At 39.0% G+C, this 27,544-nt stretch overlaps 1 protein-coding gene across 3 annotated transcripts; it reads right to left on the bottom strand.

The window, feature by feature from the left end:
- Positions 1 to 343: 343 nt before the first annotated feature.
- Positions 344 to 26,197, bottom strand: fybb (FYN binding protein b). Of its 3 annotated transcripts, none has more exons than XM_036587583.1 (19): positions 26,025 to 26,197; positions 13,225 to 14,164; positions 10,682 to 10,790; positions 10,498 to 10,559; positions 9,820 to 9,842; positions 9,686 to 9,732; positions 9,437 to 9,563; positions 7,713 to 7,872; positions 7,339 to 7,474; positions 4,847 to 4,866; positions 4,635 to 4,707; positions 4,401 to 4,496; positions 3,885 to 3,925; positions 2,611 to 2,686; positions 2,376 to 2,481; positions 1,969 to 2,122; positions 1,848 to 1,881; positions 1,723 to 1,754; positions 344 to 824 (listed from the first exon to the last, which is right to left on the bottom strand). In XM_036587583.1, exons 1-19 carry the CDS (start codon positions 26,025 to 26,027, stop codon positions 802 to 804), a joined length of 2,262 nt encoding a protein of 753 aa, XP_036443476.1. In that variant the 5' UTR covers positions 26,028 to 26,197; the 3' UTR covers positions 344 to 801. The 3 variants fall into 3 exon arrangements, with proteins under 3 accessions (XP_036443476.1, XP_036443477.1, XP_036443478.1); XM_036587584.1 differs by having other exon boundaries at positions 4,401 to 4,493; XM_036587585.1 differs by lacking the exon at positions 4,401 to 4,496 and having other exon boundaries at positions 26,025 to 26,196.
- Positions 26,198 to 27,544: the final 1,347 nt, after the last annotated feature.

The raw sequence follows: 27,544 nt of genomic DNA, 5'->3' as shown, positions 1-27,544 counted from the left end.
CCAAACTTGGCTGGTCAGTTAGGCTACATATGAGGTAAAGGGAACATTGTGTAAATTTGATTTGTAGCTTAACTTTAAATGTTAGAAATTTGTGTTGATGTAATGTATTATAACATTATTCCAGCAGCACAGAGCCAGCACTGTTTTTGGGCTCACTGAATGAATGTAACTCTGTAAACAGACCTCTAACACTGAGAGCGGTAATGACACTAATCTCTGTGGACAGTGCCATCTGCTGGATGGAGTGCTGAAGTAGGCCTATTCATCACTGAAAACAGAATCTGGTTATGCATATTGCTGAAGCTACCTCATGCATACTGTATCAGTGAACGAAGCGGACTGCTGTGTTGTTGAATATTCTTTATTAAAAAGTAACAGTACAGTGCAATAATGCAGGATACAAAAATCATAGGCCAAAGTAGAAATGGCAAACACAATACTGCCTCTTCGATGAATATGGTGTTATAGATGTCATTCAAATTACATATAAAAAGATGTATTTTTGCTTTGCCAAATTAAGGTGGTGGGGGGAGGGGCTAGCCTGACTGCTTTTTGATTCTGGTGTATCTATAAATACTTGTGTCACACATAGTAATGCAGTAGTTTCCTAGGCAAAACTTGAACAACATTTTAAAATGTTAAACATAAACAGTGCCACTAACAATTTGCATCACATGTTGAGTGCGTCCTGCCACTCGCTCATATATACATGCAATAAATAAGCCCAACACGAACTGTCACACAGTACAATTAAACAAGACCAGTAGCTGCATGAAGAGATGCTGATGTTTTCAGAAATCCTTAGTCATTATCGTAGATGCAGTCTGTAAAGATAGATAGATTAGTCATAAACTAGTCATGTTACTATGACATCCCTTCTTAATAAAAACAATGCATGGCCACTTACTAAGGCATGGGATCCTAATGCGACTTAATAAGGAGTGGGAACGAGATTGTTTAGTTGTTCCCATTCCTTACTATGTTGTGGCCACAATTTAACCATTACAACTTTATTATCTCCTTCCCACACCTTGCTAAGTTGTGGCCACAACGCAACCATCGCAGCTTAGTTATCTCATTCTAAATCATGCTTTAGTAACTATCTTGTTCTCACACCTTTCTATGTTGAGGCCACAACTATCTAACTTAAAAATCTTATATCAAAAAATGAATCTTAACCACAGAATTGAAAATCGTAACAATCCCGATGATATGTGTATCATTACACCCCTAATTTTCAAGAGTATAGCGATCTTAAAGGGCCCATTTCGGACTAATAATGTCCCTTGAGGTCCATTTATAATGTTTGTGTGGTTTTAAGTACCTGAAAACCATGATAATTTATTTTTAAATGACCATTTCCAACCTCTCTTTATCCCTGATTTAAACAGGCTACTTTTGTTACTGTACCTTTAAGACTGATGTATGTAAATGAGCCTGTTCTGATTGGCTACATTGCATTGTGCCTCACTGAAAAAGCAGTCTGGGGTAAACCACTCCTTATGACTTCAACGTGAATGGGTGTAGCTAAACAGCTGCAGGCTGAATTTGTTATATGAAATAAGGTTTATGTAAATTGCAAATTAGTTATAATATGTGGACTGTAGGGACTTAAGATTGAATGGTATATTTAGTTTTCTATGATTCGGGGCCCTATTTCCCTAGCACGTAATGTCTAATTCACTGTATCTACAGAAACAATTTAGTATTTAGACGACCTACCATCACCAATGTCGTCGTAGATGTCAATATCCCTGTGGAAGCAGAGGACACGAGTTGTTTGTAGTTTTCCATATATTGAAACGAACAAATGTATAATATTTAAAATCATTTTATACTAAACTTACTCAGACCGGATGAAGTCGACTGAGACATATCCAACTGTAAAAGCAGAGATACACACGTTTTTATTTCTGTTATCAGTTCGTTTGGGTTTGACTGACTTCATATGGAGAAAGAGATACTCACACTTCCCCTCCTTGTTCCTGCAGATGAGTTTGTCATGTTCTGGTTTATGGATGACGTCTAGCACCTCTCCAGTCTGCACAGTCAGGTCCTTCCCACTGCCCTTCTTACTGCACCCAACTGTCACCTGGTACAGCACCTGGATCTCTGCTTCAAACTGGAAAGCAGTGCAGCTTAGAGTTATTAATGTCTCATGCAGTGTGTAGAACAAAAAAAAAAACACATAAAATAAGATGATTTTTTTCCTATGCAGCAAAACTATCAGCAAATATGTATGGTAAAATTACTCGAAATGGATTAGACTGGTTTTAGACTAAAACGCAGTAGCAAAGATGAATCTCCACTGGAAATACTTTTTGTCTGAGCTTAGGCTTAGTCTGGGCTTGGGAACCTGGCTTTATATGCAGTACCTTAAACTTCTTTCTGAACTCCTTCTCCTCTTTTTCAAATTTCTTCTGCTTCTTCGGGTCGTCTATCTTAACCTCAGCTTTTGCCTTTGGCTTCATTTGAGGAAGACTGGAGAAAAAGTTCAAACCAGCAAAAACAATACATGAATAAAGGTAGCATAAGACACAGTCGTTCTTATTTAGTATACAGTATGAATGTTTTTCTTTAAAAATAGGTGACGGTGGTGTGAGAGTGTACCTGCTGAGGGGAGGAGGTGCTGGGAAGGCGTCCACATCATCATAAATTTCATCACAGCCAGGTGCTGATGACTGATCTGATGATGAATTTAAAACAAAACACTAAATTTTACTGCAAATAGAATTCTTTGTAGGTTTATGTGATGTGATTAACCCATGAATGTTAACCCATGAAGGTCCTGAGAAACGGAATGGAAGTCACTTTTTTTTGGCCAAGTCCTCGGAACAAAATCTCATATCTCCAAAATGCCAACTTTATAGGAGGAGAGACCTAAACTTCTTTAGCTTACACTACTAAGTGTGATATCACTGTTTTGAATAATATAAAACAATTTTGCTGCAGATATATGTGTAAAATGATTGCAATATGGTGCTAATGTTCTGTAGGTTTCAAAAAATTTGTAGAAAGCTGTAAAAATGAAGACATAAACAGAGCTGTAGATGATTCCATAATACCTGAGAAAGCTGTTTAGTACAAACAATAAAGTTATATTAAAATTAACATCCAGAATGTCTCATAATTGAAAAGTGGTGACCAAATCTTGTTAATCAAATACTGTTTATAGTTATGTCAAGAAATTACTAAATATGCTAGATGTCATAAATTCTTATTGTTCCCATAATACAATGGGGAACAAACCATTGGTTCATGCTTTGGTGTCTAGTTTATAGTATTTCAATCAACATTGTATTGATCAACATTGTAAGTTATTATTGAACAACAACTGTTAGTAGGTCAATTATTCCAAACTTAGTTTATATAAGTTTTTATATAAGTTTTTTAAATGAATATTACAGAATACATTCTTAAAAATAACGGTTCCTAAGTGGTTCTTGACATTTAATTGGTTTAGAAATGATTTGAGGTAATTTGAATTTTAAAAGGGTTCTTCACACTCGTACATGTCATTTACAAAATTCTTTGAAAGAAAAGAAGTTCTATGGCATCACTCCAAATAATGTTTTGGCACCTTTATTTTTATGAGGGTAGGCATAGTAATACGTGTTTAATGCAAATAAATCTAAGATATAACCACAGATTTTATTACAAAAATATATAGGCCTATACAGAGAATTATTTAAACAGTTTACTGTCAATATAGATGAGGTGGGAGAAGACTATAACAGGCATGGGACATGTGTGCCATGCAAGAAGTAACAAAATAAAATAAAATAAAAAGACTGTGGATTGGCAAAGGTGTAAAGCCACAGGTATGAATGAAAAGTACTGTTGAGAGCTGGTCAGTGAGAGCAGTGAGTAAGAGTAATCTTTACCTGTGTTTCCATCTTGGTTGAACTGTGGAGGAGGAGGCACCCTGTAGGTAAAGAAACATTCACTTTACCACTATATCGGTGGTATATATATGTGGTGTGTACATATATATATATATATATATATATATATATATATATATATATATATATATATATATATATATATATATATGAATATATATTAATCAAAAGTGAAAGGAAATTGATTAGAAAAGAAATGAAGTAAAGAAAATACACTTTTCCAGTAAATCACACCAATTAATAAAGCATAGAAGAGTTACATGTTAAAGAATGTTATTTGAGGAGGGATTTGCTTGCAGATTGGAAGCAGTTACATTCAAGAACATAAGAACACAAGACACAATAAGACACAATCAAGTGTGATTTTATGTATATTTAGGGTGAAACTGATTGAGCTCCTGCAGATCATGAAGATGTTGAAGGTCTTTTAGTCAAGGGGGTTATGATTTCAAGGAAGAACATTATGTGGTTCCATCTTACTAATGTGGAAATTACTCTTTAATGCAGACTGGGCTTTTTCTCCGCTCAATGGGAACTTTTAGCATCCGAAAGAAGCTGAGAGGATTGGGAAGAAACTTGCTCTCCGGGCTGCTAGTGTGGGGATGTGGTATGATGAGACACACACCTGATATATTACACTGTACAATTAAGATCAACAGTATCAGAAACAGTGTCTACATATTGCTTTCATTTCAGCGCAGTTTTGACACAACGTCCAAGTATTCTCACCTGACCATGAGGCTGGGATCGTCCAGATCATCATACACATCTCCATCTCCCTCTGGTGGTGGAGGTAGAACAACTACAAACAGCAGAGGGCAGTGTTATTCACAAATTCTTCCTGCTCTGTAGCTTTTATACATTTATGCATATTTAGGCCAGCCCAAATATAGACCTTCTTCATTTTGATCTCATTTGCTGTAAAAACTGTACAAACTTACCCCCTGGACCACTGTTACTTCTGAAATGATCAAAAACAATAGAATTATTACCTATTGAACCCAAACACGTAATATCGATGATTAAACATAACATCATTTACAAACTACACTGAGTTGCCAGTTTATTAGGTACGTCGTATCTACACTCAATGGTCATTTTACAGCTGACGAATTAAAGGACAAACAGACCTAATGAGTGGAGGGGCGTCAGTGCAGATGCTTCCGGATAGGTGTACTGCATGATGCAGTTAAGCAGTTAACATCCTACCATGTTCTGTGGTATGTATAAAAATGCTAAGCACGCCCACTTTTCCTCAATTTTGGATCATGATGGCAATAGAAAAAGATTTAAGTGACTTTGAAAGAGGATTCATTACTGGTGAATGGATGGCTGGAGCTTCAGTCACAGTACTGCTAAATTCGCTAATGTTTTAATAGGATTCACACATATTCAATGAGTGTGATGCTCATGCATCAGTGTGATATGTAAGGAAAAAACAGAAGAGCAATGCTGATTAGAATGTCAGTGCAAAGTAGTGTTTAATAAATCTACTTTAAGCCTGTTTAAAAAAAAAAAAACAGAACAAAGACAACTTGTAATGTTTTACCTTGTCAAATTCATTGTTTTTTGTAAATACATGCTCTTCCTAAAATTGATGTTCCAAAAAAGTTTGGACAGTCAACAGTTTAAAGCTAGTGTTCCTCAAACTGGGATTGCAAGGTTTTTTTTTTTAGGTATTTCATCCTCTACAGTGCATAATAACATCAAAATATTCGGGAAATCCGAAGAAATCTCTGTGCATAAAGGACAAGGCTGAAAACCACAACCGAATATCTGTGACCTTTGACCCCTCAGACGGCCTGCATTAAAAACCAGCATGCTTCTGTGATGGATATTACCACATGAGCTTGGGGATAATTTGAAAAACCGCTGTCAACAAACATCATCTGTCACTGCATCTACAAATGCAAGTAAAACTGTACTATGCACAGCAGAAGCCGTATATCAACATCCAGAAACGCTGCTGATTTCTCTGGGCTCAAGCCCACCTGAAATGGACTGATGCACAGTGGAAACATACTGTGATCTGACGAGCTAACCTTTCAGTTTGTTTGTGGAAATAATGGACATTGTGCTCTCCAAGTCAAAGAAGAAATGGACCGTCCAGATTGTCACTTGCATGAAGTTCAAAAGCCAGTCTCTGTCATGGTATCAGGTTTTTTGCTCTGTGAAGGGACCAATAATGCTGAACACATTTTGTAGCAACATATACTGCCTTTTGGTGTGCCGTCTTTTCCAACATGACAACATCAAGACACATTCTACACATGTTACAACAGTACGGCTGCGTAATCAGAGATGGCAGATGTCTGACTGCGGTCCAGAACTATCTCCTATTTATTATTAAGCTTACAATACTACAACACAAGACCTCTACGGTTGCACAGCTGAAGACTTGTATAGCAGAAGAAAGACAAAAATTCTGCTTTCAAAACGGGCTTAATCCTGAAACGATTATCAAGTACTGTTAAAAGGAAAGATGATGCAACACAGTGATAAACGTGTTCCTGTCCCAACTTTTCATGCACACATCAAATTTGGTATGAGCGCATTTTTACCAAAAACAATGAAGTGCATAAGGTAAAGCATAAAACTTTGTGTTTTTTGGAATTGGGGGTTATAAATAAAGAGGGATACTATAATACACTCACAGCATATAAACCCCTCGTTACAAAGATGAACACTCATTTGAGAGTTCAGTGGTGCAAAAACCACTTGTCTACAGAGATATGGTAAAAATAGAGATATGGTCAGATAAGTCATCTTTCACCATGTTCTCCACGAGCAGGCGAGTGCATGTGTAGCATTACACCAAGAGAATGCTACAGGCCTGAATGCTTAACCTCTACAGTAGCACCCTTAGAGAGAAAGCTCACTGCAAACTAATACAAGTTATTGAAACTGATCACCTTTATAGTCTTTTACAGGATGACAGTGCCCCTATTTACAGGACACAAAGAGTCACTGAATGGTTTAATAAGAATGAAAATGATGTAAATCATATCCTCTGGCCTTTGCAGTCACCAGATCTCAACCCGATTGAACACATTTGGGAGATTTCAGCCTGATATATTAGACGGTGCTCTCTACCACCATCATCAAAACAACAATTGAGGGGATATCTTTTATGAGAATTGTGTTTCATGCCTCGCTGCAGTTCCAGAGACTTGTACAATCTATACCAAGACACACTAAAGCTGCTATGGTGGCTTGTGGTGGCCCAACACCTTACTTTGATGAATTGTCACTTATTGATGGTCGGGCTAATTGTACTGCAACAGGTGGGCTGCATTCAAAAACTGTAAACCTATAATGTGCACCTATATGATAGCTACATGGCAAACTTTTGAACACTAGTGCACAAGAAGCTGGCAACTCAAAGCCCAGTAACAGTAATCACATGAATTTGAACATAGTGTAGATACTGTACCTATTTAGGTCATCTTGAGGGGCTACATCATCATATACCTCTCCGTCATCTTGGTCCATGTGAGAGGGGAGGGAGAGGCCTTGATTCCTCAGCTTATCAAAGTCAATCTGAACTGATTCTGTCTTTACATAACCGTCTGGAATGGGAAAGAGGCTTTCAGCATCTCCACCACAACACACAGTAGTCTTATTCTGAGCATATATCACACTGCTGTCACTGTGAACTGCAAACACAATGTTGGTTCCTACTGTTTTCAGATAACATCCAGCTTAGGACTAAATATACTTAGACATGGATGTCGCCAACTGTCTTAATATACTTGCTTCTTCACACTATGACAGCAGTGCTTCTCTGAACAGAACATTGCCACTTACAGGACCCATCCTGCGTCCGGGCCAGCCATCGTCCTTCGGGGTTGTCTATAATCCGAAGAACGTCAATAGGCTCGCCTTGTTTAATGCTGAGGTCATTCTTTCCTCCCTTACAGTCCACTCTGGCTTTTACTTTATGGATAACCTGAAGAGGTCCAGTGAGCTGCAAGGAAATCAAACACAAACATTGTGGAACAATTTATCACCCAACACTCACAAAAACTTACAACACCAAGCAAAAGTCAGAGACCACCCTTTCATTTATTTCATTTCCAGTCCAAATGGCCATCAAGTACAAGTTTCAAAGTTCCAACTTTATAGGAGGAGAGACCTAAACTTCTTTAGCTTACACTACTAAGTGTGATATCACTGTTTTGAATAATATAAAACAATTTTGCTGCAGATATATGTGTAAAATGATTGTAATATGGCGCTAATGTTCTGTAGGCAAGTACAAAGTCAAAACTGAAAAGCAGGAAAAAGCAGGAAAAATATGTTTTACAGACATTTTTATTAACAGGGTTTTCAAAGAAATTTGCAGAGATATTTTTCCACACCTCCGAAGTTCAGTCGTGGAAGTTGGATGCATTTTATGTTTCTCATGATCACAGTAATCTCAAACACGTTCAGTGATGTTGAGGTCTGGGCTGTGTGTAGTGTTTGTGTTTTAATCTGATTTTTTTCAGATCTGAAGCAAGTGTTACGTGTAAGCCTGCAAGTACATTTTTTGTTTGTGTGTGTGTGTCTCTCTCTCCTGGTCCTTCAAGATGGCTAAGAAGAGAGAAGACTGATCTGATGTGTGCTGTGTTTTAGTTTGTGGTTTAATCTCTTGTGCTGGGAGTGTGCTTTTGTTTTAGGTATTTTACCAGTACTTCTCTTAACTTCATTTATGAGAGTTCTCTCTTGGGTTAGGGGAAGTGCTTCAGTTGGTATTTTACCAGCACACTTTTGTTTTACAAGTGATTAATTATTTTTTTGAAACCTGGGGTTTCAAACAGGTAAGAGGGGCGCGCCTATACATTCGCACCACATGGAAGTCCACTTTATCTAGTTCCCTTGGTCAGAGGGCGAGCACCACCACATGTACTTTTGATTACTAGATAGGGAAGTTTAGAGTAGTTAGCTTTTGTTTCTGTTTTTAAATTAGCCAAATACCTTTTGTTTCAGTTGTTTGAGTCGGCTAGCGTGGTTAGGTTTTGTTTTGTTCTTTTCTTTGGTGCCATTCACAGTTTGACTCTTCCAGTGTGGTACTAGGTATCATAGCACACCTTTTATCGTGGTTGGTTATAATAAAATGCCTTCAAAAGCTCTATTGACCTGTTCCTCCATCACCAGTCACATGTTACTGATCCCACCTCCCTAGATGAAACGTGGGGTCATAACACAAGAATGCAGCTTGATCTGTCCAAGATTAAAGCTTTAAGTACTGTTTATCTGATGGTGGCTCTTTTGGTGGTCTGCCAGGTCTTGTATGTTTGTTAACAGACCCGGTATCCTTCAATTAACTCCAGTTGTGGAAACTCTTGTTTTTGGATGGTCTTATATCAAATATCCTCAGAAATATCTCCTGAAAAATGAATAACTTGTGCTCAATGGCTGTTTGACTGTAAATAATAAATGAAAGGTGGTCTCTGATTTTTGCACTGTACTGTACAGAACTGTACACAAGCATGGTAATCTGTGTTAACTGGAGTGGTTGTACATTTGGTGAGGCATTCCGAACTTACTTTGAATTTCTTCCTCGCCTCTTGTTCTTTTCTCTCTCGCTCCTTCTGATCTTTCTTTTCTTGCTCTACCCGTTTTTTCTCTTCCTTCTCTCGTTTCTTGTCTTGCTCCCTTGCTTCTACTGCAGACCTGCTCAGTGATATAATTGGAAACTGATTTAGCAGTTGCACCATGACATGTGTCTAAACCTAAAGCCGTTTTTACACATCACCTGCAGAAACAGAAGTACATGTGGTCAGAAAACTGCCTACCATCTCTCATCAAGATCCTCATACATGTCCCCATCACTTCCACTTCCCTGTGCAAATGAAAGAAAAAGTAGACAAACTATCAGTGAAAATTCCGCAAATTCTATTTAAGTTAAACCACTAGTCACGTTTCTTACCTCGCCATCTCTCCCAGAATTTCCTACAAAGACAAAGTATGTGTATTAGATATTTATTGCACTTATTATATATTTAATTAGATATCAGGTATTTGTTGTAAACATCTAATTCCTAAGTTGTTTAAACCTATTTCTCTGTAATTTGAGTGTTTGACAGAAACCCCCTTCATGGGTGTTGGGTAGAGGTTAGCAGTATCCAGTTGCTCAGTTAAATGTTGATTGGGTGGATTTTGTGCTTTTATAAGTAATTTGAAATGATAATACTTTTACTTCCACTCAAGTATATTTCAGAGATAATTAATTAACTTTTGCATTTTAGCCATTTTTCTGTGTTCAATTTCACTTTCTTACATTGCTGTTAACACCTGCATGCTTCACGATTGGTTGACTTTTGAGCGTTATTGTTTAATTTTAGACATAAATGATCCAAAAAGAGAAAAGTTCCTAACATACTTCAGTTCTGATGGTGATAAACACTGAAAACGTACTAAGAAGTTCTAATGCAGTTCTACAAGTTTCTCAGTATTTAAGTGGTTTATTTTCAAGTTGTTTTTGGAAAGATATTTTTACTTCTGCTTGTATCACCAAAGTGACAATATTTTTACATCAATATGAATTTAGGCTTCCACCCCATCTTGAGTTTTGGCACTAAAGCCATAATGTTAGGTCTCCACTCACCCATAAATGAGTCCTTCAGTTCTCCAACATCATCATAATTCTCATCTTGATCTGGCTGTATGCTAACATCAGAAACATCACATTGTGAATAGTAGTCCTACTAAAATAATTCATAATAAAGCAATTATTACTTAATACAACTATTTATCGTAAAAATAATGATACAGGGAGTGGTGGTACTGACATGGCTCCTGGAGGTCGAGGGGGCAAACTGGGTGGCAGGTTTGAGGCTGTTTGGCTGCTAGGGTGAGATGCTAGAGGTGGAGGAGGTCCTCCTTTCTTTAATTCAGGTCCTGCAAAAAATCCTTAATTAGTTTTTCTGTACAGCTGAAAATGTTTCCCATAATTTGAACATTATTATGCCTGATTACCTAAAACTTTACCATAGACGTTTTACTTTCTGGCCCAATAATCTCTCTAAAAATTCTTAAGATTCCAGACACCACTTCAAATACTGAATTCTCCTAGTTTTACAGTGCACCCATTGCTGACAAAGGAAAAAAGAAAAGTGTTGCCGGTAGAATGTGACTCTCTGAAGCAGCTGCACATGAGCCTAAGGTCACCATGCCCAGTGCCTAGTGGCAGCAAGAGGAGTATAAAGCCCCCCAACCTGAGCTGTGGAGCAGTAAAACTGCATTCTTTGGAGTGCTGGTGCTCAATGCAATAAATATATATATGGATGTACGTAATTAATTCCTCACAGCAATGTTCCAATATCTAGGGCAAAGCCTTCCCAGAAGAGTAGAGGTTGTTACTGCAGCAAAGTTAATACTCTTGATTTCACAAGAAGTGTTGGTTGAGCAGGTATCTATGAATGTTTGGACATACAGTGTGTTTTTATCAGAAAAAGCCCTTACTGACAGTACCATAGTGACCTGCTACTGGTTCGTTCTGCCTCCAAGAAGTTCGGGAGGCGTGGCCATGTGAGCGGCCTTGTGCGGAGGCTCATGTTAGGTGCATGCCCTCTTAAAAAGGACTATTTATTGCTGTCGTGTTGTAGTTAGTTCAAGTTGTGCATACTTGTTATTTGTGTTATTTTGTTTCAGGGTCTGGGTTTAGTTAGTGTATTTTGTGTTGGGGGTTGGTCTATTGTGAGGCTGTGGCTTGTAGTGACCTCTCCCATTCCGTGAATGCTTTGTGTGTGCCATTTCGTCTTGGAGATTAATAAAGAACCCTTCTTACAGAAATCATGGTCTCCCCTGTGTCTTACTCTATGCTGATGCCACAGTGGTGTCAGAAGTGGGATAGTGGCCCCCACCAGTGGTCTGAAGTGGAACGGGCTTTGAGGAACCATAAGCCATGACTGGTGCGTAACCAAATGTTGGCCAGGGGCTCAGTGGCGGCCGCAGGCTATGAGTCGAGTGCAGCATGAACTGCAGATGTCTCATTGTGCTTGCCATCACAAGCTCACCCATATCCTCACTGCAACCAGCCGTGCTCATGCACACTGAGAGAGGCACATCAAACAGCTGGAAGGCAACCATTGTCCAGACCAGGTCAGTCACCATTGGCAGTGACCGGGCCCCAGCGTGCACAGGCAGCAATCACACAAATGCCGATGCTCTGATGGGCGGTGAAGAGAGCAAATGGCAGTTGGGTGGAGTGCCGCCATTGCTGCCACCGCCCCTGGCTGCATGGGGCTTGACACAGCACACTGTGGGGGCTAAGTAGCGACCTGCTACTGGCTCCCAGTGCCTCCAAGAAGGGAGGCATAGCCATGCGAGCGGCCACACGCTGAGGCTCATGGCAAGCACACACTTCCTAAAAAGGAATGTTTATTCTTGTCACGTTGTCGTTGCTTCAGTTCAAGTTGTGTATATGTGTTATGTGTGTTATTTTGGTCAGGCTGCAGGTTTAGTTTGTGTGTTCTGTTTTGGTCTATTATGAGGGTGAAACCTGTAGCTAGTGGTGATTTCCCCCATGAGTTAAATGCTTTATACGTGCCTTTCTGCCTTAGTGTTTAAGTAGGAGCACTTCTTGTGGTGGAAATCATGGCCTATCCTGTGTCTATGCTGACACCGCAGTACTTTATATGACTATAATATATTTACTCTGTTCATTTTCAACCAGTTAAGCCACACTGCAGTAACGTTTTGCCTAAAGCAGGACCAAACACATCATCTTGGACATCTTGGACTAAAAATGAAACCTTTCTCCAAATGTTGTTCTCATTTTGAGCTTCCCTGTTTTGGCTCAGCTAACAAGCAAGAACTAACTAAAGGAGGAAGTTGCAGCACAGGAAACCTTCTCTCTGCAAGGTTTCATTAGCCTGAAGCCAAGTAAAGATGGGACATATGTCATCTAAAATAAAGATTGAAGCTTCACACTGTACTCCGCATTGTATTTCTCAGTGTGGGGGTGGAGAGGGGGTGTCGGAGGTGTAAGACAGAAGAACTAAACCACAGAAACTGGTCTCTCTGCACGTTTACCACTTTCATTTATGAGTACTGACTGCGTTGCTAATGGAACTGTTTTCTTGCCTCTTGTGCAATCCAATTACAATCTTCCCTTTCATAGTCAGACATTTTTCTGATAGAAGTACAAGCTTTGATCTGGTTTACTAATTTACCGTCAGTAAATCTTCTACCTCTTTTACTAGTACTATCACTTCTGTTTACACAATGAAACATTCTGATTACCTGAAAATGATTTGATGCTTTTTAATATTTTACATGTTTTAACATTGTCACAGTGTATGCAATAGAGGGTTAAAGACCCAGCGCTCACCTTCATTTGAAGATTCTGCAGCTTTCTTGAACTTATCAAGGTTCACCCTGGGTGGTCTGTTTGGTTTGCTTGGAGGAGTGCCGAGGGCAAGAATATTAGGTAAAGGCTTCTTTTTGGGGGCTGAAGGATCATCATTTACTGACTGTATACTGGATCCAGAAGGTTTCCTCCGGTAGCTAGGTTTTGGTGCAATTGCAGGGTTTGATGCTGGTGATTCTTTAGAACTCAGTGATTTGGCCTCATCTTTAGCCACTTCTTCTGTTTTGTTAAAGACACTTTGAGCAGCACGGAAGCTTGACTGCTTTACACCACTGAATGGTTTTTTAAGAGGGTCTGCATCCTTGGCCTCGTCCGGCTGCTGCAGGAGCGAAGAGATGGTACTCTTCGGTTTGAGAGTAGCTGGCATTTTTGGAGCGGCACCGGTGTTTGGGCTGCTTCCATTGTTCTCAGCTTTGGAAGCCCATGAAGGCTTGCTTGTGACAGGTGGCGGCTTAGGGAATGTGTTCTTGGAGTCTGGTGCAGTGATGCTTGTGGAAGCTTTGTGCAGTGGTGCCTTGGGGAACTGCGGCTTTTGTTCAGTGTCTTGGGACGAGTCTGGCAGTTTTGGTTTGAGGGGTTTGGCAAAAGGAGGTTTGCTGTCCTCGTTTGTGTTTGTGTTTTCAAATCTGCTTACAAGGGCCTTTGGTTTGGGGGACTCCCGTGCCTCTGGAGCACTCTTGGTGGAGACTGTATTCTTTAGGTAGCTGGGTTTAGGTGTGGAGGAGTTAGCAGCAGCACTGCCTGAGAGGCTGGTCTCCAGCACAGGCTTTTTGGATGGCACTGTGGGGCCTGACAATGTGGGGTGGACGGCAGCTTTTGGACGACCCCCAGCCCCCGCTTCCATTGAGGTACCACCAGCCTGGAAGCGAGCCATAATGGCTTTTACATCTGACTTGTTGTCCTGCAAATGAAAAGCCAAAAACCAAAGAATGAGAGGAACAGAATGGAACAGAATAGGGAAACCAGACATGCAAATGGGTGTAGCATCTTTATCATAAAGTAATTCCTTACTTACTCAATAATATTGAATAAACAAATTAACAAACACTTAATTTTCAGTTTCACCATGAAATTGAACAGCTCAATCTATAGCCATCAAAACTGGACATTCAAAAATACATTTTATTGCTATCTAGACTGTTAGCGGTAAATCGATTCTGTACCAGTCACTGTCATTGTCAAATTGCTCAATCTGTTGCTTTATCTGACAATTTGTTCTGTGTATGTTTGTGTAATATGATACACCATATTCACATTTTAAAACAGTAGTTCTTGTCTTACATGGAGACACCTTTTCAACACTCCTAGGCTAAGGATGTTGACAGGTTTTAAACAGAATTTCTAATCCTAAACAGTAAATCAAATAAAAAAAGCTCTTAGAAACAATTGAAATGAAGCCTGTGTCATAAAAACATTTAAAAACTGATCGTTAAACTGATTTTACCTGCCCCTTTGCTCCTGCCTCTGTGTGAGTACTGCTGGCTGTTGGTTTCTCACAGGTTGACCCTGGCTGTGATCACACAGGAACTGAGTAAATCTAACGCTATAGACTACAGCAGCAGGAAGTTACTAAATATCTGTGCAGAAGTAGGTGTTGTCAGACAATGGGGAAAAAATGTTTATAAAAATAAGACTAAATCCAAGTGTAGTAGATGCTATGGTACGAGCACAAACATGACAAAGGCTGCTATAAATGTGAATAGTGTAAAATTTCAACGTCTGTTGTTCTTGGGTCTTCACTTTTATTACCACAGAAACTTAATGAGCAGCAGTAAAAAAAAAATCTGCCCCCTAAGAGGTTAACTGGGCCCCTTGCCTCGCCTAATCTGCCTTAACAATCACAACATTAAAATTTACCAACATCCTCATGTCTTGTTTCCACACCATAGTTTCACCTCTTACACTCATTATGAAACTGACTCTATCATACAGCAAGATGTGAATCTAAGCAATGTACTCACATATTAATATATGCTGCCTGATTTTATTTTAATCAAATTTGTTTTCATAACCAGGAAAAAGTGAACTTTCTGTCCAAACAATTGTGTTTTACTTTTATCATTTTAATGAGAATGTAACATTTTTGTAAATTGAAGCATTTGGATAGCCATTTTTAAAGTTCTTTTGTTGAATAAATCAATGGAGGAAGTATGAGCACCTGATGGTGTGTATAGCCAGCTGGAGGCGTCATCACATACAGTGTAACAAATCTAAATATGTGCCCAAGAACCATAAAAGAAACATGACAGTATCTAAATGCAAATATTAAAAATGAAGATGGCACACGTCAGCGAGCTGCCCAATCATAGCGTAGCAAGCAGACTCAGCACAAAGTGCAGTAAATATGTACAAGACAGCAAAGCATAAAGTCCAACACAGTACACTGGACATTCATTACCAGTCAAAAGGCTGGACAAACCTGCTCATAGAACAGCCTTGTTTATTTTGTCGGTAACACCTTACTATAGGGTACTGTTCATAAGGCTACATGACACCTACATAAGCTTGGCATGACAACTGACATAATGTCAGTGTCATAAAGTCTTATGACCAGTACCTTACAGTGAAGTGTTACAGTTTTTTCTTTTTCTTTCTTTCTTTCTTTCTTTCTTTCTTTCTCACGTATTTACTTTCTTTCTTTCTTTCTTTCTTTCTTTCTTTCTTTCTTTCTCATGTATTTACTTTCTTTCTTTCTTTCTTCTTTCTTTCCACTCATTCTTTTCATCCTCCTTCTTCCTTCCTTCCTTCTTCCACCTACCTTCTTTCTTTCTGTTTCAAAAACAGGACACAGTTCATAAAGGAAATACAGTCATAAATGTGGGCCTTCTACCAATTAGGGCTATTTAGACCCCACCCTCCCTCATCACAAGACTGGCTGAAATGCATTAATGACTAATTACCTTTTAAATTACCATTTATGTGCGATCCCAACTTCCAACACATGGGGAGAGAGACGAAAGGTCCCTGATAATATTCTTACAGCATAAGAATAATCTGAGCAGATTAGCAAGACACTGACCTTCAGCATTTACTGTGAAACCCTATTTTTCCTAACAAAGAAGCAACTAAAGTAAGTAAGCCAGTGGTCACATAATGCCTCAAAGCCTGGCATAACAGGATCCACCAAGCAGTCTGCTTGTCAGTAAAAGAAACAAGTTTAATACTGATGTATGTATTGACAGGATAAGATAGATGGCCTTCAGCGATCTAGGAGAGTTTGTGGGTCAGAGGGAAAGAAGTAACCAATCCAGGCGTATGTGCTATGCAGAAATAACAGCCACATGGATTTTAAGTGTGGATAGTAAGGGATGTGCATCCAGTCGGCTCTGTAGGAAACTTACCACCATGGAGACTGAACACTGCACTGGTATGCACTTCTTCTGTGGGACTGCTTTGATAAAAAGTGTCTAAAAGCAAGTCAATCATTGAAACTGATAGATTATTAGCATCTGGGAGGAACTAGGTTTTGTCCAGCTTTTGACAATAACTTTTCGCCAGTAAGGTAGCCTTAGACGGCTTAAAAACCTCGACTTTATCTCCAAGTAAAACTCTGTGTGGCCTCAGGGGTGGATTTGGTGATTCTGGGGGGTCTAGGCAAAAGACAGGCATGGGGCCCCCTGGATGCACATTTTACAGTTTACAGAAGAGTTTGCAGAAGCAGCTGTCTATATTTTGGCAAATGGAATCATCTTAATTCTAGAATTTTAAAAGATGGTTAACTTATTTCTAGACATGTTTTATTTTAAGAAAAGTGCTTGAGGCAAAATGACAGAATCCCATCACATTTTGAGAGAAGTATTTAGTAGCTTGTAATGGATTACTTTTTAAAGTAATTACCCCAACACTATACTAACATTAACACAAGCATTATGTACAGTCTGCTGAGCGTGTGCAGCACTCTGTTCTGACTGAAAAAAACAATTTTAGCTCTAAGAGTGTAGCAACAAATTCTAAGGCTTTCCGCTTTTTTGTGTTCCTATATTTGATCTTCCCTCTCAACACTCAGAAAATCACACGATGCCCTTCTCTCTAAAATGTAGATTATCATTTAATTGCATTGTTCAGGGGTCGGCAACCCAAAAGTTAAGAAGAGCCATTTTGAAAAATTGCAAAAATCAAACCACTTTGGGAGCCACAGTATTTTTTGTCCATTTTACCATCTTGGCTGTAAATATGTCTCAGTAGGTGCTAATGTGTTAGTATAAGCTAAAAAATATAATAGAAACAAAAACGCAGACTTACTTTGCTCTGCTTTAAGCTTTGGCTCAGCTCTAGCCGTTTTTCTTGCATCTCCGGCAGGAAACTTTTCCAAAAGTGGAATAGTCAGCTTCTCATTTTAAAAGTTTAAAAAAGGTTTAAGTCAGCTTCTCATTCTCCAGCTTCTTGTTAAATTTTTTCCATTGTCCCCAGAAACTGACTTCAGCTTCGTGACTGTTTAGTGTTTGACAGTTTCTCATTGCAGATTAAACATATCAGGAAACCAGCTGAGTGCTTATAAATGCAAATGAGTCCATTTGTCTCCAAATTATCCATGTTCGTCCTAAATCTTTCTCTTTGCCTTTTAATTAGCTACTAGCTAGGTGAGACTGTTGTCGTTGCTGTGGTGACCAGCAGTCTGAGCGCCGATCTTTGGGGTAAAGGGTGAATTAGCAGTTACGCATTAACTCCAACGTTTAAGACCGTTTATTGTTACAACTGTGTTAGAATGATCAGCAGAGCTTTATTTTCACTGCAAAGGAGGATTATTTTATTTTTACTTAATTCTGCTGTGTAGCCACAACAGGGCAGTAAAAGCCACATGTTGCTGACCCCCGGCCTTGTTCATTCCAGCATGTCTTTGTGCCATTGTGTCATCAAGTAACAACATGGAATAGTTCATCACAATAGTACCCCCACATCTCTTCAACACACATCGAACATTAGAGTCAGTGTTCCAAAATATTAGCTTCAGCTGGGCTATACACTGATCAGGCATAACATTATGACCACCTCCTTGTTTCTATGCTCATTGTCCATTTTATCAGCTCCACTCACTATATAGGTGCACTTTGTAGTTCTAGTTACAGACTGTGGTCCATCTGTTTCTCTGCATACTTTGTTAGCCCCCTTTTACCCTGTTCTTCAGTGGTCAGGTGGACTGACAAGGTAGGAGTGTCTAATAGAGTGGACAGTGAGTGGACAAAGTGTTTAAAAACTCCAGCAGCACTGCTGTGTCTGATCCACTTGTACCAGCACAACACACACAAACACACCACCACCACATCAGTGTTACTGCAGTGCTGAGAATGATCCACCACACAAATAGTACCTGCACTGTGAGGGTCCATGGGGGTCCTGACCACTGGAGAACAGGGTAAAGGGGCTAACAAAGTATGCAGAGCAACAGATGGACCACAGTCTGTAATTGTAGAACTACAAAGTGCACCTATATAGTAAGTGGAGCTGATAAAATGGATAATGAGCGTAGAAACGAGGATGTCATCATAAAGTTATGCCTGATCGGTGTAAATAGCAAATTTTATAGGGTTAAAGATATTTTTTTAATGTCATTAACCAGGGTAATTATGGTTAACCAAAACTATTACTAAAAACAAAAACTACCAGTGAAAAAAATCTGTAACTGTAATAAAAATAAAAATGACAGTTTCAAAAACACGAAAACTGTATGGTCCGCTGGAAAAACGAACTAAAATGAAATGGAATTACGGACAAAAAACTTTATTTTAAGTTATCTTCTTATTTTCATTTTCTGTTCCACCTTAAATGTTATACTTATATCCAGATGCCTACAGGTGCTAGCGTGTAACTCTTGCACTATTTAAGGTGGAACGGAAATTCAACTAAAGCTGAAATCAGTTTGTTACTGTTTTTTGCATTACCGATGTAGAAACTTTTGTTACATGAGTCATGTGAAGATGGACAGCAGTGGCAAGAACTGCAGAAAAACAAGGTGGCACTGAGAGGACAAGAATGAAACAGCTACTTAAGGAGAATGAGGACATAGCTGAGTAGGTGCACAGTGAGAAATGCTGACAGAACTTTATCTTACTTTGCATGCATTAGTTTGTAGCATATTGACTGTCATGATTATGTCACATTTCAGATAAAAACTTTCACCAGTTTTCATTGTATCACTAGCCAGCCACATTGCTGTGTGTGTGAGTTTGGTCTGCATCATGTCTGAAAACCTTTACAACATTAAGTGGTGGAAACTAGTGCAATTAACTGCAGTGTAGAAAACCACTAAGAGTTCAGTGAACACTTAACACAGTTAAGCAAACAAATGCTGTGAACAGCATGTACTGTACATATGGTGTGAAGTGCACCAGTTGAGTGGCACCATAACAGTTTAAACACCACAAGCAGTGAGCAATACCAACACATTACAAACTGTAAGTTCAACTTGAATTGGTGTGGACCTGTATGCACACTGAGAAAGAGTTCATTTAAACACTCACAGTGTTACATTTAACACAGGCTAATGTGCTGCATAGGGGAACTTCTCCAGTACAGGTGCGAGTCTGGGGAACCAGCGGTAGCACCTAGAGAGTGACGCCAATGAGAGTAAGAGCTAAGTTCCTGCTGTCACAGCACTTGAAAGACAGGAACAATCCTGAAGCTCTGACAGGGTATTCAGGCTGCTACAGACAACCCAGACTGCTGACTTGTGTCATTATGAAAAGAGGAAGCAGAACATTCTGTGTGAGGAACGTATTTGAATTACTAGCTGCCTCACATCATGTCACTGCATGACTTTGTTAGTATAAGAGCTTAAACTGTGTGCAGGCCAATGAACAACATCACTGTGCTTTGCACCTCCGCTGACAGTCAACAGGAACATAATACAACCTTACAGGTGATAAACTAGGTGACACACTATCTTTCCTGTTTTGACACCACCTCCCATAATTTTCTTTCTTTTCTATTTCTGGGCACCTGGGGCTGGATTCATGAAAGTGTCTTAAGAAAGAAAATCTCTTTCTTAAGAAGAAAATCATTCTTAAGAAAAAAGTTAGAAACAATTGTTATTCTTTATTCTTTTAAAATTTTGATGTTTTTTTTCTTTCTTAAGAATATTTTTAAGAACAAGTGGTATTCTTGAAAGCACTATGTTCCAAATGTGTTCTTAACCTTACAGTTGCCTCAAACTTGTCTTAGGCTGTAAGAGTTGACAAGATTTAATCTAAATCAACTATCAAACACACACACTGACACTGTTACTCTTGCCCATCCTTGCCTTTTGCTTTCCGCCGTCATCCCACAATTATCATATTTTCTCAAGAGGTTTTTTTTTGCTGTTGGCTACAGAAGTCTGGAGAGACCATGAGGTGTTGCTATATTTTTTGGTTGTCATCTTGAAATAACGAGTTAATTTATCTTGTGATCTGAAGATAACAACTTTGCTATCTTGAGAGCACAAGATAATTAACTTGTTATCTCAAGATAACAATCCAGAAAATTGTAACTACCCCATGGCCTTTCTGGACTTCCGTAGTTGGCAGTTTCTTCCACCATTTCCTCTATTTCTTGTCTGCTAAATATTTGAATGCTTGGTTTGATGTTTTTCCTCAATTTTACTGTCCTCAGAGCAGATTAACACTAATTCAAAATATATCTCGTTGTTTAGGGTAAACAACATAACCTACATGAAAACGTTGGAGACTTTCTTAAGAAATCTTAAGAAAATCTTGATTGTTTTGAGAACTTCTTAAGATTTTTTCAAGAATTACATTCAAGAACATTCTTATGAACTTCTTAGTGTTTGTCTTTAGAACATTCACAAGTTTTTTCTTAAGAAAACTTTCATGAATCCAGCCTCAGACATTTTGTAGTGGTGTCATGCTTGATCTGATTAAAAGATTCAGGTCCTGTTTCAATACTGTTCTTAACAATTCCTCCCCAGCTTCGTCGCGCCACTTGAAAGTGTGTCACACCTACGTTACCCACCACTTACGGTACAAGAGAGGAACCCTACTAGAAAAAAACAGCATGAACCAGCATAGATAGTTGGCAGCAAAAAATATGTTGCGTTTTGGATGACCATCCTAGCTGACCATCTAAACCACCCCTGACAAGCACAGACCAGCTCAGACTAGTATGGAATTCATGCTAGAAGAGTAAAATAATGAAGTTGTATCAACAGGTGTCTAACAGATTGAGTTTGTTACCTCACCAATCAGTGTGAACATACTGAATTGAACATTATGGTTTTGCAGTATTAAGTATTAAAATATTTTATCGCTATGGCTTATGAACAGCTTTGCCTGCCATTGAAAAGGGAAATGTGTCAGAGTGCAATGATTTCTGCCCAAGTTCTGCTGCTGAATTTGACTTGTGCTCAGTTAGTCCCTCAGTCCTACAAGGGCTCATCTAACACACTTCACTTGAGATAATAAAGTAATGCAATGGCCTTTAAGACGGGGTTGGGGATTCCCCCAAGAGGAAATGGCAAGGCCAAGTGGACAAGGGCTTGTTAAATATAGTATTGAAAAAAGTGGCGAGTCTCAAGTGCTTTTTTATGACTGAAACTGAGCCAAACAACTTTTTAAGTAGGGACAGAAAGGGACTGATAAAATATCATTTAAATGCATTGCTATTGATGTTGAGTCTGACTGTGGTCTTTACATCATCCTTTAACTGTGTATTTAAGTTAAAAATCATAAAAGAATTGGAAACATTTTTAAGAGTCTGTGCTCCAACCCACCTCCCCCCCACTCTCCGACCTCTCCCTGGCCTGACCTATACTGAGTGATTTATGCTAAAACTGCTCTCACTCAGCCGTGATGTGTCACTGGTGATTTCCCTGCTTGCACACTCACTAACTACATGCTGCTATGTCTGATACACTCACACCAATGCCAACACACATGTCACTGCTATCAGTGTCACAGCTGTCCACCTCCCATCTTGTCAGTTGGGGTCCTATGATGGCCCCTTTTCATTCAAAGACGACATAGAGAGGGGCTAATGATTTGTGTAGCCGCAAATGGGCTAGTGGTCTAAAATTGTGAACTTACACAGTACACCTGTATGGTAGGTGTACTTGAATGGACATTAAGTGTAGGTATAAGAAAGGTCCACTTGATAATCTGGCAACTCAGTCTAAATGCACTGATAGTTACCTGAACATTAGGGCTTGAGGTCAATTGCAAAAAAGATTCGACTCTCAGATTCCAGGCATTGCATGTGGGAATCGAGAGTCGACTCCAGAACTTTGGACTTGATTCCACACAGTGATATTCGAATTGGTCTGCATCTGCATACACAAGGAGTGTGAGATATTCTGCTAACTGTGGACAAGGGCTGTCTGAAAAATGCATCCCTCCACAAAACACACACATATCATATATACAGCTGTTATATATCATATATACTTCTGTTATATATCATATAACGGATTGGCTGTATTTTGGACATTGGATCATATGGAAGCCGAAGTAAGATGTAAAATTCCTAACAATGACATAGCTTACAAATAAACAACATTGCTAGTGCTGAAACATCTAGGAGTCGAGAGAATCAGGTACACTCTCAGGTACACGCTTACTAAAATGAATTTTGCTATTGTTGTCTCTTCCAATTTCCTCAATGAGGTCAATAGGTCACATAAATAACCCTTCAAGTCAACACAAAAAGTGGCTACGTCTCCTGCTTTATGTATCCTGTTCAATGAATAAATGCTGTTGTTGCATTTCTTTAAAAAGAAAAGAGATTTGTATCCAGTTTTTGGCACAAACTACTATTTTGAACAAGAAAACACATGAGTAGGAATTTCTTTCATACATCAGTAGCGCTTCACTGTCGCAGTTTAGCTTATTAAGCTTTATTGTGCTTAGTGAGCCAAACTGTGTGTGGATGAGCTCATATGCTCACGCGGAAATAAAAAAAACATGCATTCAGCAAGAAAGCCTTTTGCATGGTTTATATAGTGATCGAAACGCAGAAGCAGACAGAAAAATCTGGTTTGACATGCTGACATTGCTAAAACAATTTTACTGCTGTCAACAGTGAAAGACACACAGAGTAATTCCGTTAATGAGCAGTTGCTTTTTGGGCCTGGTACCAGGTCCACTTGGTATATGTGGTTAAACTGACATCTTATGTCCTTGAAGAACAACTGAGTTGGTAGTAGATGATATTAATATGTGAAGATCCCTTGTTATTCATCAATCACAACAGTGCATTATGTATTTATTTAAAATTGTACTTTTTATGTAGAATCGAGAGTTAGACGTTTTATAAAGTTGCAACAAAGCATAAGTAACTCTGACAATACACAGTCAGCTTCACAATTATTGGCATATTTGGTGAAGATGACTAATGAAATTTTTTTTTTTTGAAGTAAACTCAGTCTAACACTGACCACATGTAAAAAACTTAACCTTTATCTGAAGTATGTGTAGTCTAAGAAAGCAAAAACCCTTAATAATTAATAATTTTCTTAACAAAATCACATCGCAATTTATGACACCCCTAGAAATTCTTATGAACAAAATGTTTTTTAAGCATGTTTTCATTTATATTTCAGTTCACCTGCATGTTCAGGTACTTTTAAGCTTTCATCTATGACATCCTGTTTCATTAGGATATAAATATGAGGTGCTACAGAGGCCAAATTATGGTAATCATTTATCAACATTAGAGAATACACAAATAAGATAAAAGCATTTTGATCTTTATAACTTAGGCAATGGTTACAAGGACTACAGCAACATGCCCTAAATACACTGGTAGGGCAATAAAGCAGTTAAAACAGCCAGATTTATGGAGACATTTAAAACAACCAGAACTGTAGTGAACCTGCCAAGTGTATTTTCACATGGCCATCCCAGCCCCCTGACCTAAACCCCAATGCAAACCTGTGTGATGTGCTAAAGAGGAGAGTTTAAAAGAGAGGGCCTAGGATTCTGGAGGATCTGGAGAGATTCTGTATTGAGGACTGGTATTCTTCAATGTGTTAAGGTATAGGTTCCCAACCCTGGTCATTCAGGTAACACAGTGGGAACTAGTATGCCAGGTGTCAGGTCTTTTTTACCACAAAGATACAAATTTAGGTTTTAAAACTGATCGCTTGTGTTACTAGTGATGCTTGGGAAGCTGACCAGAACAACTGTTTTTTTGTTCCTTTGTTCCTGTAAAGGATTATTGGTCCTGGAGTCAGTGAGGCTGCAGGCTGGACAGGTGTGTGAAGCTGGCTGACACACCCTGAGTAATGAGCATTGTTTGAATCGGGACAGACCTATCACCAGGAAGTACAGATAAGCACAGTGCAGGCATTCTTGTGCTGCTGAGAGGTACAGACTGGCTCTCATTTGAGAGGTACAAACTGTGCTGTCGACTCGCAAAGCAGTTGCTGGTGGAGGATAGAGAAACTCTGTGTTATGAACACAGGAAGCAGCATTGGTCAATATCAGTTACACTATCGCTATTGCCACAGCAACAGCAGTTTATGTAGTTCCCATGTCCTGGAAAGGAATCATACCAAGAACAATGTCAGTTTTTAAGCAGTAAAGTAGCACGGGAGAGATTCACTTGTGACAGAGGAACCTTCATGTAAACGGCCTTGTGTTACTTTCCACGTTGGTAGCAGTGGTCAACCACAAGAACAAACATGAGTGAATTCTCATGTGCTGTTGTTAGTACCTACAGCACTATGAGTCTTTTTTATACATAAAAATAGAGTGTACATGAGAACTTAGGACTCCTCCTGATAGAAAATTTCAGTTACAGGCCATATGACTAGTCGCTGTAGCTTCACAGAACCGGCTCTGTGACATGCAAAGCATCAACCTCACGAAAAAGACAACAGTTCCACGCTTAGGAAGTATCACTTTCATAATGTTTGCAGTATAATACTGTACTAACAAGATCAATTTTAGTACATTTAAGTTGAAACATGCAGATTGTAAAAGAAATAAAGAAAGATTTGAGTGTTTTAGATGACAACGCTTTAAACAAGTCCTGCATGGTTCCATTTTGGCCTAATGGCACTGCTGTGGAGTGGAACTGATGAAAAATTCTGACTCTATCCGTAAGCAAACATAAGATCAGTTGGTATTGGTTGGAATGCCAAACTAGTTTAACCCCTTAAAATCCCAGGCTTATTACATAAGACTTATTATTCAGTAACTACATGGACGTCAGTGCAAATTGGTATGCTATTCTTAAGTTATAGAAGTGAGTAGTAAAATTTTGGACCTGCCCGTAGATCTTGGCTGTTTAAGGTGGCACAGGCCCTGGCAGTATATTGATTGCACCTTAAGACAGAGTGATACATGGAGAAGCATGTAAAGTTTACCAAAAGCAAAGAGGAACCTTTGTTGATGAAGCAAGCAAAAATAGCAACCCTTCATTGCTGGCTTACACAATGTTGTATGACATTGCAGAAAAAACCCTCTAGAACTTCCAAACTAGTTTCAACATTTCATTTTGCGCAATTTTGTAAACTTAGCATGAACTTTTTTCAACTGTACTGTAAAAAAAATATATAAGTCTGCCTGAAATATGTCCATCTTTTTGATTACACTATCCACCAGCTTATTGCATTAAGGATATTCAACCGCATGCAATTTTGCCAAGAAGGAAAGACAAATGGAAGATATGAGCAATCCTCTGGTGAGCTCAGCATTACCTGCTCTGAGCTGCCATTCAGACACTGTAAACTACTCCAGCACTGAGAATTCTTTAACAAGTTGATCTACAGCCTACATGCCTGAACATTTCCCACTAATAGCTCTGAAAAAAAGATGAGTGTTACTCACCATGGTGGGAGAGGACTCCAGCCACGTCTGTTCATGAGCTGATTTCACTGGTCACAAAAGCGCGTGTGTCTCTGAATGTGAGAGACTGTGTTACGTAGTCGGAGTGCCTGTGTGCTGCCTGCTACTTCCCCTCTCTGCTGATGGACTGCACCACACACATGACACAAGGTCCTATCACTTGCTCCATCTCCTCTATTTGCCTATTCCATGCTGCACTTCTGCTCTTTCCATAGTCGCACACGAAAAACTAGCAGAGCAGACAGGTGCTTTCCGGCGTGACACATTGCTACAAGGTTTTTTGGTTCAACCACACTTTATGGATTGGGGCAAAACAGTTTGAGCACAAACCACACAAACCAAAGCTAACTAAGGTTGGAAGGTAACTAGAGCAAATTTCACATACATCATAAACCAGAATCTTTCGACTTCAGTTTGGAACTGCAACAAACTGCTACCCAAAGAGCACAGACTGCTCATTAAGTACAAGTTATTCATTTTCAGGGGGTATTTCTAAGGAAATTATCAGCTCAACTGTTGCTTCAGATCTTAAAACATCCACAGGTGTTCCTGTCTATCCTTCCACTGTGAGGAGACGACTCAACACTGTGAGTCTGAAAGGATGTGCAGCTGTCAAGAATCTGTTTCTGAGAAAAGGAAATAGACAAAAAAGAACATTTGCATATCAAACAAAGATGCTGCTGTTGTTCTTAGAACAATGGACTGAGCACCCCAGAGTCCAGATTTCAACATCACTGAATGTGTTTGGAATTACTTGGATTGTGAGAAGCAGAAAATGCAACGAACTTCTAAGACTGAACTTTGGAGGTGTGGAAAAATATCCCTGCAGATGTCCTTAAAAAGCTGAAAGCAAGTTACTCACAAAGAATGGAAGCTTTATAAAAGGCAAACAATGGACACAATAAATAATGAAGCATTTGTACTTGATTTTTTCCTGAAAATGCTGCCTTTTTATGCTTGTTTTGCTGAAAATGATTAATGCTTAATAATGCATAATGGCTTTAAATTGAAATAATGAAGGGTAGTCTCTGACTTTTGCACAGTGCTGTAGATACTGGGATATTGTTCAAACATTAAACTTTAACCACAACAACATGCTAGCAAAGGAGCACAAATAGAAACTAAGCCACATTGCTCAGTGGTTTACTGAGACCCCTAAGAGTATTGTTTAAACATTAAACTTAAACCTCAAGTAACAAAGAGACAGTAACTAGACTGCATTCTTCAGTCTGCAACCTAGTTTACTGGTTTAGATGCCAGGATCACTAAATCTTTTGAGTGAAAACTAGTCTGAGTTTTCCTCAACTCTATCCTCTTGTTTCGTGTAATATTGCCATGTGTTCAGAACCCATTTGATCCTTCACATATGTTCCTCACATTTCGTCTGAACTAGCCCAGCATTCCTCCAAAACAAAATCCAGGTCAGGCCAACTGCATGCTACAGTGTGGATCTGCAAGTGTTTTGCATCTTAACACTCAATGATGTGTTTCTATTTATGCAA

Source organism: Colossoma macropomum, unplaced genomic scaffold (assembly GCF_904425465.1).
Source record: "Colossoma macropomum unplaced genomic scaffold, Colossoma_macropomum, whole genome shotgun sequence".
Taxonomy (NCBI): domain Eukaryota; kingdom Metazoa; phylum Chordata; class Actinopteri; order Characiformes; family Serrasalmidae; genus Colossoma; species Colossoma macropomum.
The sequence above is the reverse complement of the archived record's forward strand: the minus strand, read 5'-3'. Positions and strand labels throughout refer to the sequence as shown.

What these genes read in the sequence shown, in the direction of transcription:
- fybb (XM_036587583.1), bottom strand. An exon ending in GATCCCAGCCTCATGGTCAG is followed by an intron (nt 4,497 to 4,634) that starts GTGAGAATACTT and finishes TCCCCACACTAG; the next exon opens with CAGCCCGGAGAGCAAGTTTC. An exon ending in CAGGAACAAGGAGGGGAAGT is followed by an intron (nt 1,882 to 1,968) that starts GTGAGTATCTCT and finishes CTGCTTTTACAG; the next exon opens with TTGGATATGTCTCAGTCGAC.